Here is a 19,246-nt window from a genome sequence, read left to right on the forward strand (position 1 = left end):
TTGCCACTGGGGGCTGAGTCATGGGTACTGCTGTGGCTCCTGAAGTGTCAAGTCACAGGCACCACCCACCACTGCCGGGGGACAGGTAGGGGCTAAGCTGAAAGTGCCACTGCATTTTCTGAAGCCTCAAGTTGTGGGCAGCATCTGCCACTGCAGGAGGTGGGGTAAGGGCTGAGCCGCAGGTGCTGTTGCTCATCCTGCAGCCTCTGGTGCACTTTCTGAAAACTCTGGTCATGGGCACCATTGCTACTGCCAGGGGTATTCATGTTTTGGATGCAGCCCCTGCTGTTGGAAGGGCTGATGTTGGAGGCTCTGCCACTGATGGGTCAAGGGGCTGGGTCCTAGGTATCTCATGGTTCCTGGAGTCTCCAGTTGCAGACCTGCTGTGATTCCTGGTGTCTCTGGGGGCATGAGCTGCCTGGATTCCTGGGGCCTCTGATCATGGGTATTAGCTCAGTTCCTGGAGCCTCTCTTCTCAGTCAGAGCCAGAGATCCTGGAAACTCCCCTCTCAGGAGCTGCTACCACTTCTCCCCTAGTTCTCTTGCCTCCAAGAGGTCCAGTCCACCCACCTTCATATGTACAGATTTATGGATTTCTTAGGTGTTCTGGTGTGGTGTGCAGAGAGCCCTTTGTTGGTCATTGGATGTCCTACTGTTTGTAACTTAGAGGGGAGAGACAAAGGGAAAACTCACTCTGCCATGATGCTGATATCATTCCTCACACTTATTCTTTTTTTTCTTTATAAAATAGCTTTTCCAAATTTTCACTTTTACTTAATCTCTTTTCAATACTCATCTTCCTTTGTATTTCATAATTAATATTTAGACAAAGTGTTATTGAGTTACTAATGGTTAATGAGTAAAACTAGAGACAAAAAGGGGTGAGAAAAATGTAAGGAAAGATAAAGGTGTAAACAGTAGAGTTTCAGGGGAAAAATATATGCTAATTATCAAAAACGGATGTTAAAAGTTCAATTTTAAAATTATTTTCTTGGGGCTGGCCCCGTGGCCGAGTGGTTAAGTTTGTGCACTCTGCTTGGTTGGCCCAGAGATTTGCCAGTTGGGATCCTGGGCGTGGACATGGCACTGCTCATCAAGCCATGCTGAGGCGGTGTCCCACATGGCACAGCCAGAGGGACGTGCAACTAGAATATACAACCATGTACTGGGGGGCTTTGGGGAGAAGAAGAAAAAAAAGATTGGCAGCAGATGTTAGCTCAAGGCCATTCTTTAAAAAAAAAAACCATAAAATAAGATTGCTTTCCTACTTTCCTCAAAATTTATAGAGAATGTAAAACAGTTTTTAATCTATGCTAGAAATTATATATTTTATATATATACACAAATATATTGAGGTAACATTGTTTCATAGCATTATATAGGTTTCAGGTGTACAACATTATAATTTGACATCTGTATGTACTACAGCATGCTCACCACCAAAAGTCTAGTTCCCATCTGTTACCATATAATTGAAATGGAATACTCCTCAGTCATAAAAAAGATAAAATCCTGCCATTTGTAACAACATGGACAGACTTTGAGGGTATTATACTAAGTGAGGTAAGTTAGACAGAGAAAGACAAATACTGTATGATTTCACTCATATATGGAATATAAAAAAAACAAATAGAAATAGTATTTAAAATATTTTTATAGGGCATGACAGGGGCCATCTACTTCAGTAAATATCCAGTATTTCTTTGTCTCTTGGGCCCTTTAGTCCTCCTTTTGAATGCCTTTCTGTGTATGCCCTGAATTGTGAGAAGTAACCTGTGCATGACTTGGTTAATGTGTCTTAACAGTGCACTTCAATTCCTAAATGTTTTGGCTTATATTGTCTTAAACAAGTAACCTGAAATCTTAGAACTTTTACAAAATCAGGTTTATGTGATAATATATGTTGTATTCTTACTGCTGTTATATGCAGAATAGTTTTATTGCAGGCATGCCTCTAAAATAGGGGTCTTTCATTGGAGTGAATGTTTTCCCTAACATTCCCTGATGTTAGCTCAAGGACGCAAGTGGGCTTGGATCACTTGTAATCCAAACGTGGGTGGGGAAGGTACCCAAAAGCAGGAATAATACCACATCAGTATGTATGTTTATGGGAAATATTTTGTCTAATAAAACAGTTTGTTCACAGAATTCTGTTTTAGATGCTGGAATTTTCCTGCAAAATGGAGCATGCAACCAAATAAGCTGTTTGTCCCTCAGTATAATTTGATGAAAACTGCTCCATTTCTATAGGTGGCTCTGGATGTTAATCTTTATTCGCTTTAACTGCATTCAATCCCATTTAGCATTGCTGTTGAAAATCAAATTATCATTGCTAACTTAGCTTCCATATAAACTTGACTCTGACAAATTAAACATTTAGATCTACCACTTGAAAGAACTTTTCTAATATCTTCTCATTTTCTGTGGACACATCTTTATCCTCTCAGCAATCTTCTTCCACTACTAATAAGGGTAACATTTTGATAAAACCGATTAAGTTGAAGTCTTTCCACAAGCTGTTTGTGACTAGTAGACATATTAATATATATGAATTTGGGAATAAAATTTAACTGGGAACCATCATGTCTTAATCATGTGACCTTTTTACTGTAAAGATGTACAACCATCTCTATAAGTCTCTGAGTCTCCTGTTGGTGTGCGTTAGTGAGAAATAAGGGTAGAAATGGATCTTTAAACCATTATAGTTAGTTCTCAAATTTATATGCCGTTAAGTAAGAAAGGAGTGACTGATAATCCCAAAGAGTGGATCGTCTAACAACTGTTTCTCTTTGATGTGGAAAGGGATAATGAAAAATTCTATTTTTTCCTAACATGCTGACTTTCTTCTATTTGACTTTTGTAATGAAAAGTAATTTTTGACTTAGCTAATTGCATTCCAAGAGCCAGGAGTGGGAGAAGAGGGCGTGCTCTGGAAGCATGCTGATTGGCGGGAAGAATTTGGCCTCTATTAAACATTGTTAAAGATACTCAAGAAACCGGGTAAGCCAAATATGGAAACTATGAGAGATTACTTTAGCTCAGCTCCTTAGTTGGGCACTGAATGATCGGGAGGATATTCTTTCCATTTCAATTTTAGAGAATTACTTTTAAAAACTTTGTTTTGATATTTGTGTACACTAATGAAATACACAAAATTTGCCCATTTGAGTAAATTGAATCCCAAAGTAGATTGAGATAATCCAGATATCTAGCTAACCAAACTAGATAACCCAGAAACAGACATTCCACTTACTTTTTCTCAGTAGCAAGGTTTCTTTTTGTTTTTCATCTCATTTTGTCCACATTTGCATATTTCAAAGTCATCCTAAAATGGCTGCATGAAAAAATAACTACACTTACATAGCAATATGCTCCTTTTTTTCTACTTAATTTTAGAAGAATAAGTTTGTACTTCTTGAAATTCTTCATGATGAGATATATTTGAATGCTGGAGTACGAATCAGAATATGTGGGTTCTGTTCTGAGTTCTACCTCTTCCTGCTAGTAATATGATGATACATCATGGCTCACTTTTTTTTTTTAAGATTTTATTTTCCTTTTTCTCCCCAAAGCCCCCGAGTACATAGTTGTATATTCTACTTGTAGGTCCTTCTGGCTCTGCTATGTGGGATGCTGCCTCAGCATGGCTTGATGAGCAGTGCTAGGTCTGCGCCCAGGATCTGCACTGGTGAAACCCTGGGCCGCCGAAGCGGAGCAGGTGAACTTAACCACTTGGCCACAGGGCTGGCCCCATGGCTCACTTTTTCTAATGGTAATTTCAACTTAATAATACTAGAAAGAGCTTGAGCTTGACCACAAGCTTGTTATGTGCAATCAGTGTGATCCATATTCCAAAAAACTCCTAATACTATCACAGGCTGGGCTGATAAGAATAGGTATCTATAGGAAAAAGAGGGTGATTGTCCTTTTCTGATCTGCACTGTTAAGACTGCAGCTGGAATAGTATGTTCATTTCATGACACTGCCTTTTGGGTAGGTTGCTGAGAAGATGGCCAGCATCTGGAACAGTGGCTTTCAAAACTTTTTTGACCGTGACCCACGATAGGAAATATATTGTACGTCACAACCCAGTATGTGTATTTGTGTGTGTGTTTGTGTGTGTAACAGAATAGTGTCATAAAACATTTAGTACATGTCACGCACTATGATATTTTCTGTTTTACTAAATTGTATGTTCTGATTCAATTTAAACAATTGATATCATGGAGCAACTAAGGAGCACATTCCCACATTTTGGAAAACACTAATCTGAAACATATTTGGCAATAATAATATAATGGTTATTATTATCATCATTAGTTGACTCTAAATAATAGCATCGTTATTATGCAATTGCTTATCTAATGGATAGTATATGCTGTTTGGTATACACTGATATAGTGAAAAAATAGTCATTTCAACTGTCAGAGAGACACAGCTGGCTGTATACATACACAATTAAAATTACTTTAGCAAGACCTGCTCTATGTAGACTAACTGCTTAAAATGAAAAGACATTCTTATGATAATTTTGTTTTAACTTTGTGCATCAGTGACATATTTGTTAATCATGTCGTTATTCCCATAGGGGAATAAAAGAGAAAATCAGATATACCTAGAGGAATCAGAAATAACATTTTAAAGAAATAAAAAAGAACTGAGACTAGATTGCACAGTCTGTGTAAACAAATACAAATTAAACTCCCACTGAATGCCTGGCTCCATTATTTCATCCGCCTCCTGTCCCAAGTCAAAGCACCTCTCTCCTGCATTACAGAGAATCTGAATTCCTGCCTCAGTATGACACTTGCAGTCTATTTGATTGAAAGAAGAGGGCCACACTTTTCTGATTAAATGATGCATTTATTGTCTCAAGTTGTGTAGTACTGTATGAAAGGGGATTACAGGTCAATTTTGGATTGAATTTTAAAAACCCCAATTCCCCATATTCCATGTGATGTATCCTTTAGGTATAGCATATGCTATATCATTATCTCTCTGGGTTCTCATCTCGTGGATAATACTGTCATATTTCATTATACCTGGAATGAAAAAACCCTGAAATTATTGTTGGTATAAATTGAATAAAAGAGCAACAGGTGATATAACTGTATCACTCATTCATTCCTTAAATCTGACATTTTGAGTTGACTGTCCCTAGCTCTACCCTTTACCTTCCCTCACTTTCTGTCCCTTAACTAGTCCGAGTTCATGCCACTAAGAGAGAAGGAGAGTGGCATGGGCTGCGAAAAGGAAGTATAGTAAAGTGTTTAATTTTAATATCTAGATGATTGTGTTCAGTGTACAATTCTTTCAATTTTTCTGTGCATTTGAAAAAATTCATAGTGAAATATTAGGAATAAAAGAAAAGTGGTTTAGGTAAGATAAGGCCCGAGAACTGACCGTGGAATGGCAATGTGTAGGTAATTGGAAACAGTGGTGGAGTGGTAAGGATGCACGCATGGTTGGAATGGATTCAAGAGAAAAAGGAAGGAAAGGAACTGGAGACAGTAAGTTTCAGCAGCTCTTTTGAGGAGCTTTACTGTAAAAAGACAAGTTTACTGTAAATGGGGCAGTAGCTGCAGGGGACTGATGGAAGGAGATCATGGGAGAAATGACAGCATGCTTGTATGCCAGTGGGAATGATCCAGTAGAGAGGTAAAACATAATGATGCAGGAAAGGGAAGGAATTACAGGAAGGATGTCCTTGAGTTGGCGGTGGGGATAGACTTTTGTGCACAGGTGGAGGGGTTGGCCTTAACATGGATAGTTCCTCTACAAGAACAGGAGGGAAGGCAGAGAGTATGCATACAGATGCGTGTAGGAGGGGGATGAGTGGTCGGAGCTTGTGGAAGTCCTCTTTTGACCACTTGTATTTTCTCAGTGAAGGAAGGAAACAAGACCATCACCTGAGTGTGAGGCTGTGGGAAAATATGTTAGGGATTTGAGAGGAGAGGAAAATACATGAGATAGTCTTCTAGGAGAATGGCTGAATAAATGGACCAGGGAAATGGGATAGTGTATTTTTTAGGAAACAAGTCCTAGAAGTTGAATTGCTCATCAAAAATAGTATGTACATTCTTTTCTTGTGATAGATACTGACAATTTTCCTCTATAAAAGTTGGACCCATTTATACTCCTACAAATAATATATGAACTAATCTGTTTGCCCGTTCCTTTGCCAACACGGTATGTTGTCAAACATTTTGATCTCTTTCAACATGATAGCTGAAAACCCATCTTTTGATATACTTTTAATTTGTATATCTCTTATTATATGTGAGGTAAGCATCTTTTCATATGATTAAGAGTTCAAGTTTACAGGAGAAAATTGGATTTTTCCAGGGAACTACTTCTCAATTGTATGAGGCAAACAATTCTACTTTCTGTCTCCATGACTAAACCTACCCTGGGACCTCGAGCCCTGGATCACAGAAGCTTAGGGGTAGAAAACATCTTAGAAGAGGTCTTTGGTTTTGTCTAAGCTCACAAGAAACAAGTTAGTGTTATAAGAAGGACCATAACCCAGGACTTCTGATGCACTGACCAGGACTCAAGTTCTGTGCTTGGTGCTTGGGGAAGACAGAGTTTTTGGAGCAGGCAAGTGATGAAACATTCATACGTGAGCTTGAGGAAGATGAATAAGCCCATGTGTTTGTGATGGACGAGGATGGATGAGAAGCAGCGGCTTGCTTACATAGCAAGCATTTAGTGATTATGCAAAAGAGAAAGAAAAAGGTCACCTTCCAGGATAGGAGAAAGCTGCAAGACACAACCGTGGCCTTTTGGCTCATAGAACTCTGAATCAAGTGGTCTTACATGGTTCCAGGAGAGAAACCCAAGACAGAAGAAAAAATTGCCAGAAGTGCTGCTCATAGGACTGCTGTGTATGATTGTGTAATTTGTGTGCTACACAAAGGTATGTGGTGGGTGAGAGTGGACAGTCAGTCCTGAAAATCAGCCTATGTTCTGTTTGCTACACCATAAACCCAGAGGGCTGTATAAGCCCAGAGAGGGTTCTCATGTTCAATATGTCCAAAATGAGGGGGCGCTTTACTTATTTGTTAACCCAGAGGGGCATCTTTTTCCAGTATATCTGTTCTGAGGGGGCACCTTTCCCTAATTTGCATAAAAGTGCTGTGTAGTCTAGTGGTGGCCACCTTGGCGCCCTCTGTAGTCATGCAGCACAATGTCCCCGGCAATGGCTGTGGGTCCTCAACCCCCTCCCCAGGTCCTCAGCTTCCCATGATGTCCCAAGAATTGTATGGAATGGCTGGAAGTAGAGCTCCCGGTTAGAAGGCTGTGGAAGGACATCAGAGGGAGGCGAGAGATTAGAGATAGGTTTAGGGAATAAGGAAATAACTTGGAATTATACAAGAAGCCTAAAATGCAGCTTTCCTATAGCTAAAATGTTAAACGTTAATAAAATTAATGTAATGTATTCCATGCTATATTTGTAAAATTATGAAGAACTATTCATTCACATCAAATGTTTGTTGTCATTACTATGGAACATTAAGAGTAGATTCATTTGGTTTCTGGTCTGCTTTGTCGTGGTACAGATTAGGAAGCCTCTTCATCAGAAGATAAGAAAGTCAGTGTCAGGGAGAGACCAAGACTAACACCAAGTGTTATTATATTATGTAGATATTATTTACTTTGTAAGAAATTGAATCATCTTTGCCTACCGCATATCTCAAACAAATATTCACTTTCTGACATTACAGATTGGCAGGTATTGATTCCTGTCTTTTGAGATAAACAGAATTCCTTCTAGCATTCAAACAAAAAAAGCGAAGTGAAACAAAAGACAAATAACTTTAAAGAAAGCTATATACTTGCAAATCATCTAAGTTTAGACCAATATTCTCTGCCACCAAAACATGTACATCAAATTACAATTAAGGTCATACAACCATGTTCATATGATCTGGCTAGGAATGAAGTTTTGTGTGTGCCAACCAAAAAAAATGAAAGAAAAAAAAGCAGCAACCCCTAGAGAGAATGTTCAGCTTAAAGACCTGGAAGATTATAGTATTAGATTAGAAGTATAGAGCTTCTGAGCAAATGCTCATCTAATTATTGTATTTTATGGACAGTGCTGATAACCAATACGCAGGCAAAGACGGAATCACATAGTGTACAAAAGAAGCCCTAGCCTATATTTTCTTTAGGAATAACTGTAATCTTACTGAATGGGAATATTGCCCTGATTTACCTGAGTATTTTGATGGATATTCACCATCTTGATGTGCTCCGTCTTTTTCATTTGGTCTGGTTGGTGATCCATTGATTTTTATGGGTGCTGAAAAATATTCGTGACTATTTACTGTCTTGAAAGTTTTTAACAGGGAAATATAATTACTCTAGGATACAATTTTACATCCCCAGGGGTTAATGTTACTTTTTAAGCCTATTAGTTATCCACTCGATTTTCACTCACCGGAATAAGACAAGTGAAAATGAAGTTGACATTCCACCAAAAACACGAAAATAAAAAGATAAAAGAACTTTGGAATTTTGTCCATTATTTAAATATTTTTAGTCCTTTTGTCTTATGGACAAAAGTAAAAGTTTAACTGTAGTCCAGTTATCTACCCTTTATCTTTGAACTAAGATGCTTTGCTCCCTTCAGGATTCTGAAGTGGAGCCACTAATATGAGGTCAGCACACATCATCATAATGGTATTACTTCATAGAATCAAGTCAGCCAATGGGATGACTAACAGAATGAAAGGGCAGGCCTTGAGGGCTGCTTGGGAATCCTGCTGGACCTCTGGATACAGGGGTGAATGAGACTATATCCCCGTCCTTGGGGAGATTGTAGTTCAGTAACAGAAGGCAGACAGATATCAGTGATAATTCAGGATGAGCTCTGTATTAATGACGTTGACAGAGGAGTATATTTTATAATCCCTCTGGAGTTAGAGATAAGGCTTTAGCAAACAATTAGGCTGAGATAAACTAATTAATGCTGTATTAGTGATATATTAAACAGCTCATTTCAGATAATAGTATGTTCAGAATCCTCTAGTCCAGTGATTTCTAAACCTGCCAATATATCCTAATCCCTTAGGGAGCTTTACAAATATAGATTCTCAGGTACCAACCCCCAAGACCTACTAATTCTGTATTAGGGAGATTCTGAATATAAAAAGTATTTTTCTCGGTGATTTTGATGCATAGGCATAGGCAGTTTGGAAAACTGCTGATATGTCCTGGCCCCCTTTTGTGACTGATAAAGAAATTCTTACAATAATCTTTCAACTGATTTGTGTTGCTTATCCATTCTGCCTTTCAGAATGCTTCTCATTTTTGAGAAAGGGTTTCCTTTAGGGTTGATTGTCTGCCATAAGATTAATTATGCAGTTTCCTTTCCTTCACTGTCTCTGGTTGGGCTACAACCTCCCACAAGCAGGCTCAGTCCCACTCCAGAATTGGACCAGGCTGGCCTTCAGAGAGAGTACTAGGAAAGCCTCTTGTACTCACACTCAACATTGCTAGCCTCGTTACACTCCTACTTTTGACAATAAACCCTAGCTATTTTAACTGAGCTCTTACCTTGGTCCTTGTGCTACTTACAAAATCCCTTGCCTTGGTTCACTACTTTCAGCACTAGAGTTCTGCTTTATTCATAAAAGTTATCTTTCTTCAACTAGAGTCCTGTCAATGAACCAAGGTTCATATGGCTGGACCTAGTCACTACATTTTTCTTCTTGGCATTGCTGCCTTCCTGTTTCCTTACCTTCCTGTTCTTTAAGTCTCTGGCTCCCATCCACTTTTTGCCACAGATACCCTTACATCTTCCCTCATCTTTGCCCCTTATGCCATATTGGAAGATAGTACTAATTAATACTTGGGCCTCACTGAATTGCTGTGAGAAAATTATGCATTATAGTTTAGAATTGTTTGGATATTTGCCCAGCTCTCTTAGGTGGTTGATGCTGTTTGACAAACTATGGCTGAACGTGCTGTAGTCCAGTTGCCTCTTTGAAGTCTGGTCAATTTTTCAGCCCGAGTAGGGAAATCATAGATAAGAAGCATGACGGTGCCCTCATGACAGCATGAAGCATGTAGGAAAGGGGAGACAGCATGATCTGGCTAAGATTGAGGCTGGAAATAGAAGACACATATTTTGGTGAAAGAAATCAGTGACGCTAGTACAAGATGAAGGAGCAGATCTGAACAGAAGAGTATCATGTGAAAGGATGTGGAAGTTTGAGTTAACATAGACCTGCTTACCTACCTACAGTAGCAGAGCTACTAAAAATAGTTTAAACAGTTCTAGGCTACATCAATTTTATTTAATCCGCACAACAACTCTGTATGGTACAGACATTAATGGGTATCAACTCCATCTTATAGATGAAGATTCTGCTGTTCAATGAGGTGCATTGACTTGCCCAAGGTTGTACACTCAATCACATGGTATCTTGGACTACTCCTGTGGTTTTAAATACCATTTGTAGGCTGATGACTCCCAGTTTATACCTCTATTCCACACCTCTCCTGTGAAGCTATATCTAGCTTCCTATACAACATCTCCAATAGAGTCTCAAATTCAGTATTTCCAAAACGGAACTCCTGATTCATGCCTTCCTCCCCCAAATCTGTTCCTACTCCCGTGTCTCCATCAATTGCCTAGCACCACCATCCACCCAATTACTCATGTCAATAGTCATTCTAGATTACCTTTTCCCCTTACCTAGATTTTATTTTTCCCTTATTGCAGCAATAATACCCTGTTGACTCTACCTCCAAAATATGTCCTGGATTTGAACCCTTTTCACCACCTACTCTACTTCCATCTGAATCAAGTCATCAACATCTTTTGCCTGAGCTCCTGAAAGATACTCTTCACAGATCTCCCTGCTTCCACAGCTTGCCAAGATTCAGCCTATTCGCAACACAGCAGCCACAATTATAATTTAAAAACATAAATCGTATCATGTAATTTCCCTGCTTACGTCCCTTCACTAGCTTCCCATTGCAATTAGATATCCAAGTTTGTTACCATTTCCAATAGGGCCCTCTGTGATCCGACGCTTGTCCACCTTTTTGCCCTTATCTCCTGCCCTTTTCCGTCTTTTTGTCTCTGGACATGTCAGACTCATTCAGTCTCAGGACGTTTTCAAGAGCTGTCCTGTCAACCCAGGGATCACTTCTACCTACAGTTTCTTGGTTTAATCCTTGTCATTCAGATCTCACCTCAGATGTCACTCTCTGGGTGAGCTTTCCTGATCACCCAAGATGCTCTGTTGTATTACTCTGTTTTACTTTCTTTGTAGTACTCATCACTATCTTACATTCTTATTATTTGTTTGAGTCCTCATATTGGTCTGTCTTCTCTCTTAAGCTTCTATGACCTTGCAAGGCACAGACCTTGTCTGTCTTATTCGCTGTTGTACCACAGCACCTAGTACAATGCTTGGCTTTCCCCTCGACCCCGTGCTTTGCTATATAGTGTCCTGGAGTATTTTTGATCATCAGAAGTAACAATCCTAATCTTCTCTGTGTTCTTCAGCCAAAATCTGGACTATTTTGATGAGTTTGTAGGATTATTCTCTGAAAGACACACTAGGGAATCTCCAGAGGAAGATATTTAGAACAGTGAAAAGTTTTAAAACTTCCATCGGCGAGGAACGGGTCATGAAATTTTGATGTTTAATCTGGAGAAGGGGAGACTAAAGAGCCATCGCAAGTTCATTACTAATTCTCATTACTCTCTGGTTGTGCTTTTTCCTCAGGTTTTAGTCATTAATGTTTCTAGTTGAGTTAAAGATAAGCTCTAATTCTGGGCCTTCTTTTCTCCTTATAATGAAAGCCTTTGAGTTCGGATGCAAATTACGCTTTTGTACAAACTCTCAGCAGAGAGATGAAGCTTCTTAGGTGACTTTCTGTGACTTTATTTATGCTGTACTGACCCTGGTACAATCCCGTGCTAGAGGCTATGTTCTGACAGATGCAAATGGCTGGAAAATTCAATTGACTTTCCTTTCATGCAAAGAAAAGTGGTTAAATGCATTATATTCTCAGATTTCCTAGGCAGCAGGTTGCAAACACCATCATCTTCTCTTTTATCTCCTGATTTAAAAGAAATTAAAGTTATTTATCATAGCAGCATCAGGCATGGGAACATGAACAGCTCAGGATACAATCTTAGTGGAATGTGGTTCCAGTTCTTCCAGTCCTTCTTCCAGAGCCTGGTTCCTATTTTCCCACTGAAATAGGTCCTGAGGATCTTACCTTGCTGTAGGAGTGGCAGGCATGGCTCTGTTGTTGAGTCTGTTAGTGTGCCTGCTGTGGCTCAGCAGTGCTGTTCTCCTCGTTTCAAATGGGGATCCAAGGTGCAGCTCCAAAGTCCCAAGGATCTCACCAAACAGTGCCATTGATGACTTGCCTTAACAGTCCACAGTCCCAGAATACTCTCTTTGAGGAGCCTTCCTAAACAGTTTATTTTATTTGAAATATTTTATTTAAATTGGATTGCATTTTAATCAGCGAAAAATTTAGGTCAGGCATAGAATAGAGTCATTCCTTTGGTATAAATATTATTTCCAGAATTCTCCAATGAAAATATTTATATCTTATTTGGAAACTGTAACACTCCAGAACACAAGTTAGAAGTCTAATTTTCCCTTCTCCTGCTATCCTTTCCCAGAGTTGATATCACAATTATCATAGCATTATAAAAGATATTGGGGAACTTGGGCCTGAATAGTTATTTTTGTTGTTTAAAAAGAAGTTCCTCAGGGCCGACCTGGTGACGTAGTGGTTAAGTTCTGCTTAACCTGCAAAACCCTCTTAAGCTCTGCTTCTGTGGCCCAGCATTCATGGGTTCAGAGCCAGGTCATAGACTTACACACCACTCATCAAGCCATGCTGTGGTGGCATCTCACATGCAAAATAGAGGAAGATTGGCACAGATGTTGGCTCAGGGACAATCTTCCTCGCAAAAAACAACAAAAAACAACTAAAAAGAAGTTCCTCATCAATCATTCACTAAATTGTTTTGGCAGCTATTAAAGATTGTTGTCTAGTTCTGTTCTTTTGTTGAGGGTTGCAAAATGGTGGTTTTTCCAATTCTCTCATTTCATCTGCATTTACTAGCTGGGAATTTCCTAGAAAAAATGAACATCCCCTTATTAGCTATGTTATTATGTTGAAACTCAGCTTGCACAAGAGAGTTAAGATAAATGCTTGAATATTTCCCTGTACTTATCAATTTTCAGATTAAGGGGCTGTTACCCTTGTAGCTACCAATGGTGACCAATGATTTGGTGGGGGAGTTAATTATGATTTTTATATATTTGATGCATTGCAGTCATTGCAGGCATTATTCTTTTTGATGCTCATTAGGGGCCCCTTTATGTTGACTCCTGGGTGGGACTGGAAGTTTCCATTAGGCGACCAAGCAGGCATGTCAAATCAACAGCCACTGCACTGGGATGCCTGAGAGGGAAGAGAGGTGGTTACTGAGGAGCAACTCTACTTAATTGGCCTGAAGCAATGTGTTGAATTCACAATGAAGCCATATATTTTTCTCTTCATGATTTGTTACTGCTTTATTTATGACTAAGTGATTACTTGGGTACCTGTTTAATTTCTTCATATCTATTCTTCATTCCTTTTACCTCTTTGTGTAATTTTACTACACTGGGCACCACCCTCTACCCAACCCTCACCCTGGGACAATGTTGAATAGTTGTTGTAAAAGCAGACATCACTCATCTTGTTTCCCATTTCAAAAAGAAAGCTTTCAATTAGCCAGAATGTATGAAGTTTATGTACTTTCTCTCTCTATGCACACACGCACACACATGCACATATTTGCAGATACTTTTTGCCCAGCAATGACAAAATCCCTAAGCCACAGGAGCTGCTAGGTTTGGCTTGCTACTCTGCCATATAATCAGCTGATCAAGAGTCAATGAGCCAAATAGATGCAGTCTGTTACTTACAAGGACGGAAAAAGCCAAGATCAGAAGACCAGTAAAGTGTCAGCTCCTTACATCCTTAGTCCCATGACAATGAACCAAAAGGACAAGATAACAGATGGGTATGAGCAGTGAGTCACTCTATCATGGAGGAGTTGTTTCCGTATTACATCTAGTTGATTTTGAAGCCTGAAGTTGTCTCCTAAGGAGGAAGCAAGATGCAAAGTCCTATGCCTCACCAGAATGAGGGAGGTGAATGAGAAACTGCCTCCTGGCAGCCCTCCACAAAATAGAGAGGTGGTGAGAAACAGTCCTCACAAGAAGGCTTGTCTTGCCATGTTCCAGGGAGGATTAGAGTGCATTGCACCAAGACTTAGGTCAGCTTGCAGCTGAGGCTTGCCTTTGGCGCCTTTGTCGACTGTGCCAGGTTGTTAGCGCAGCTGAGCAGAGGCATTCCCCTGTAATCAAGAACAATACTGAAAATTAAGGAAACCTTTTAACCATACTGATACACAGTAATAAAAATACTTTTATTTTAATTAATTTATTACAATAAAATTATAGTAATTTTTAATTGGTCAATTGTCTAATTGTGGTATTTAGAAATCCTTCAGTCATGGTAAATCAGGATTTGAGCACTAGATGGCGCATGACAAATGGGTAGTAGTCATCATCCAATTGGTCAGTATGGAAAGGTCTTTAACTGGGGGATTACAAACCTAATTGTCATTAATTCCAAAATGTAAAATTCCAAAATTTTAACTTTAAATATAATTATTGTGCAATAATTATTTTCATCACAGTATTTTATTTTCTGGATTTTAGATTAAAAATAACAGTAAACACAAGCATATACTTGACCCAGATTTACCAATTATTAACATATTGCTATATTTGCTTTACTTATCTCTCTCTGTGATTTTTTCTAAAGCATTTCAGAGTAATTTATAAACATTATGGCACGTCACCTCTCAATACCTCAACATATGTCTCATGAGAAGAAGTCCATCATCCTACATTATCATACCAAACCACTACTACATTGATCTAATATTACCTAATATCTGCTCTATATTCAAATGTCCCAGTTGTTCCCCAAATGTCTTTTATATCTGTTTTATTTTCCATCCAGGATCCAGTCAAATATTACAGATTGCATTTGGTTGTCATATCTCTGTTCTTTTTGGTCATATTTCTTTAACCTGGAGCAGTTTCCCTGTCCCTCCCTTTTAAAATGTGATAATTCTATACAGATATACAAATGCACATATATATATATTTACATATTAAAAAGTTTAATATGTATTTCTTTACTACCTCCACTCACGGGGAGTCTAATATTTTTAGGTAGACGATGTAACAACCCTAGTTATAAATGTTACACAAAATTAATGAAATAAAAAAGGAAGTTAGCAAAATACTTCTGTTTCTAAATGTAGCAAATCTACATGTCATGTATAATAAAAACCCACATAAAAGTTTTGGGGGTAGTTGTTTGTTAGATTATGAACTTTTAGAAGGGGAATGGACTGTGTTTTATTCATTTTTTTTTTCTTTTTGAGGAAGATTAGCCCTGACCCAACATCTGCTGCCAATACTCCTCTTTTTGCTGAGGAAGCCTGGCCCTGAGCTAACATCCGTGCCCATCTTCCTCTACTTTATATGTGGGACGCCTGCCACAGCATGGCGTGCCAAGCGGTGCCATGTCCGCACCCGGGATCCGAACAGCGAACCCTGAGCCGCCGAAGTGGAACGTGCGAACTTAACCGCTGTGCCACTGGGCCGGCGCCACACTCCTGACATTTTGGTGTATATCCTTCCAGATTTCTTTAGTCCATTTATTCCTATCCGCATAAGATAGAAAAGTGAACGTGCTATACATACTGTATAGTAACCTGCCCTTATTTACTTAACATGTAGTCAGTATTTTCCTTGTTAATAATTATAGATAAATGGGTGTTTTGGATCTGGTTCTATTTCGTCCATTGTTTTTATGGCTTATGCCTACAGTAGCCCTGCTAATGGGTGGGGGTTATGGTGACAAGGCTAAGGATTCAGATGAATTCTGTGCATTTTTCTTTTCTCTGAGCACAGGGGGTAACAGCACTGGTTTAGGGCCTGGATTTCTAGTTATGGAGCTATGTGTAATTTGGGGATTGCGGAAGGGGTTAGGCGTCTTTTACTGAGGTCTGTCATTAGGTCAGGGGTCTAGTGACAGTATTGTACCAGAGGAAGGGACAAGAACAATCTCTGTAGCTTGAATGGAACGTCATTTGAATCTGAAGTCTTCCTCTGGAGAGCTTGTTATTGAATGCCTGTCCCTCCTTATTACTTACCTGGGGACAACGCATATTGAACAACAGAATAATTTTGCTCACTCCCAGAGACTAGACCTTGTCAATGTTCTCTGATGCCTAGTAGGACCACTGCAGAAAAAAATATTAATGAGATTGTTGCTAGGAGACGGGAGAGCCAAAAGCCCAGGGTATTGTAGGGGTTCCACTGGAAATCAAGGCAATTTAAATGTGTTTTAGATCAGAAGTTTAGCTATTAAAATTTCTCCTTTGACGAGCATGTAGTTTTTAGCATGTGATGTTTAATGTGATTTTATATTTGGGGAGGAATTTTGAGGATAGTCCCAAGGCATTTCATTTCTTTCCATACAGCTAATCCCCTCTTCAGAGCACAGCTCATTTTCAAGTGGCTACTGCTGCTTTTCCCCCACCCCCTCAGTGCGACAGCCGCAGACCTGGCGAAGAGGCAGAGCGCATGCAGCTGGTAAGTAGCTGAGAAATCTTTTGTAAAATAGATATCCAAAATATGCTTTTTAAAGCAAGTGATATGGAATGAATTTTGATGGAATTGAATAAACAGAACTGTGGAGGAATTTCTGATTCTAATCAGTGGTGTTGGGAAAATGGATTAATTAAATTCTAAATATTCTATGGTCAATTTTCTAGTTTAAAGCTTGTTTCTTAAATGGTGAATGAGTTGCTAGAAGGAAATACAGAAACCTCCCCTTTGTGATTCTGGTAAGATCTTTTCCAAAATAAGACTTGATGAAGATGTTACTGAAATGAGAAATTGCATTCGGAACAGGAGCTCAGCTTTCGATGTTTACATCAGATGTGTTGAAATGAGTTACGATTCAAGGTGTTCTTAGATCTGATTTCCTTTCACAGTGTGGAGAGAACATGAGGAAAATGTTACTTTGCAATGGAGAAAAGGATACTATGCCTAATTTTTTTAATTAAAAAAATCATGTGACTGGATGTCTGTACAGGAGAGAACATGGGAAGGACGGCAGTCTATAATGCTCAGATTAAATGCTTCATGTGTGAGATGAACGTGTGTTGAATGGGAAATATTAAAATTTGGTTTTAGGATCAAAAATCTTGAAAAGAAATAATGAATATTGTGGCTATGCCTTTATTTTGAAAATATTCATTTGTATTTGTGGATATCAATTTGTATAGTAAAGACAGAATATTCTCAGTGCTTTCTTTCTTTGAAAAGGGATGTGACAAGGATAGCAGATTCCTATCCACAAAGCTTTTATGTTTGTTTCTGAAATGTGCCTGAAAAGGTGTAAGCTCTTGCATCCCCTTTTACCTGGAACTTGCTTTTGTAGATCTGTTTCTGCAAGAAAAAAGAAAAGCTGAAGTGGTGGTTTTTTATTTCTTTGAAATTCAGATTGTTCTGACACTTTCAAGAAGAAGAAAGGAGAAAAAAGTTAGAGAGGTAGATTTTTGAGTTAGACGACAAAACAACAATCAGCGAGGGAAAATAAGAATGAAAAGCTTAAAAGAAAGTCCAGAAGATGGGCTGTTTTTCCAAGCTGAAAATGTCTGCTGGTAGCCTGTTTTGCAGGGGAAATGGGGAGAGCATGTTGAAGGCAGAGAGAGTGGGGGGTTGAACAGAGCACTGCGGCAAAGAGAATGACTGACGCATCCAGGGACATGTGACCATTCTCCGGTGTAGTGAAGGAAATTTTCCAGGAGTCCATCTTGTATAAGAAATTCTGTACCTACTAACATGTGAATAATACTGCAATCTTTATGTAGGACATACTGAGTTTGTTTTGCTTGATCCTCTGTTGGTAGACGTGGGTACATTTAGTCTTTGCTTTTTATTGTCTTTATTCCTAGACTTGCTCTTCTGTGCTCCCACTGCTTTTATAGCACTTACTAAAACATCTTGTTAAAAATGCTCTTTTTCTCCTTTATTATAAAAATATCGCATATTCATTGTAGAAAATTTGGAAAAATCTAAAGATGACTATAAAAATTACCCATAGTTCTATAACCTAGGGATAATTACTAGTAACATAATTACTATCAGTCTCTCTTCTCTGAATACATGCAAATAAATGCATAAAATGTATATTTGGTTACAAAATGAAGATCGCATGTACATGTGGTTTTCAACCTGCTTTAATCATTAAATAATATATTGGGAGCAATTCTCCATATTTTTAAATATTCCACAAGAATGTGATGTTTTGTGGATGCTTAATTTTTGATCACATAGGTGTCCCGCTAAATGTTCCATTACTGGATGTTTATATGTGCAATTTTTTCTGTCTAATAAGGAATATCTTTCCATATAAATCTCTGTGTGCTTTTCTGTTTTTTTCCTCTAGGATAAATGCTTAGACGTGGAATTCCTGGATCAAATGGTATGAACCAGTTTAAGGTTTCTCCCCTCACCCCCACCCCATGCATATCACCTAATTTATTTATCATATATGGTAAAAACATTATTTTCCGGTTGTCGTTTGCCTACTGATTTTTTTTTTTTTATCATTTATGGTGGGGTTTTTTTTTAACATGTTGTAGATTTGTATTTTTAGATATCTACAGCTATCAATTTTTGGTTTTGTGACTTGTTTCCTTTGATGAGTATATTTACCTGTATTTTTTTTATTAGTCATTTCTTTGCTTCATTTTTTACAATTAACTCTAACCATCTGGAATTCATTTTGGTATATGGTATGAAGTAGGATCTAATTTTGTTTTTTTTCCAAATAGGTCACCAATTGTTTCAGCATCATTTATTGAATAATCCAACCTTCTTCCACTGATTTGAAATGGCAACAACTGCTCTCCCATTAGATAGGGTGTAGCTTTCCACAGGTCGGCCATTTTCTCTCTACCCAAGATGTTACATTCCACAATACTACTCGTACCTTCTTGCAGCTTCTGGCAGCATTCTAAAGCATCATGTTCGTGCTAATGCCTTTCAAGAATTCTAGGCACATGCAGTTTAGGGCAGTGGTTTTCAAATAAGATTTTAAAATTTTAAATACT

At 38.6% G+C, this 19,246-nt stretch overlaps 1 protein-coding gene across 5 annotated transcripts in view; it reads left to right on the forward strand.

Annotated features, from left to right (window-relative positions):
- The first annotated feature begins 16,482 nt into the window (after positions 1–16,482).
- Positions 16,483–19,246, forward strand: part of LOC106828050 (uncharacterized) — a 63,745-nt gene continuing 60,981 nt past the window's right edge. For 3 of the 5 annotated variants that reach the window (XM_070502613.1, XM_044764053.2, XM_070502615.1), the window contains exons 1-2: positions 16,497–16,715; positions 18,580–18,615. Coding sequence is in view for 1 of the 5 variants with exons in the window: in XM_070502617.1 (XP_070358718.1) it covers positions 18,585–18,615 (31 nt within the window). In the remaining 4 variants the exon portion in view is untranslated. Of the gene's footprint in view, positions 16,716–18,579; positions 18,616–19,246 lie in introns of all 5 variants that reach the window. The other 2 variants (XM_070502617.1, XM_070502614.1) reach the window with 2 other exon arrangements.

Source organism: Equus asinus, chromosome X (assembly GCF_041296235.1).
Source record: "Equus asinus isolate D_3611 breed Donkey chromosome X, EquAss-T2T_v2, whole genome shotgun sequence".
Lineage (NCBI taxonomy): Eukaryota > Metazoa > Chordata > Mammalia > Perissodactyla > Equidae > Equus > Equus asinus.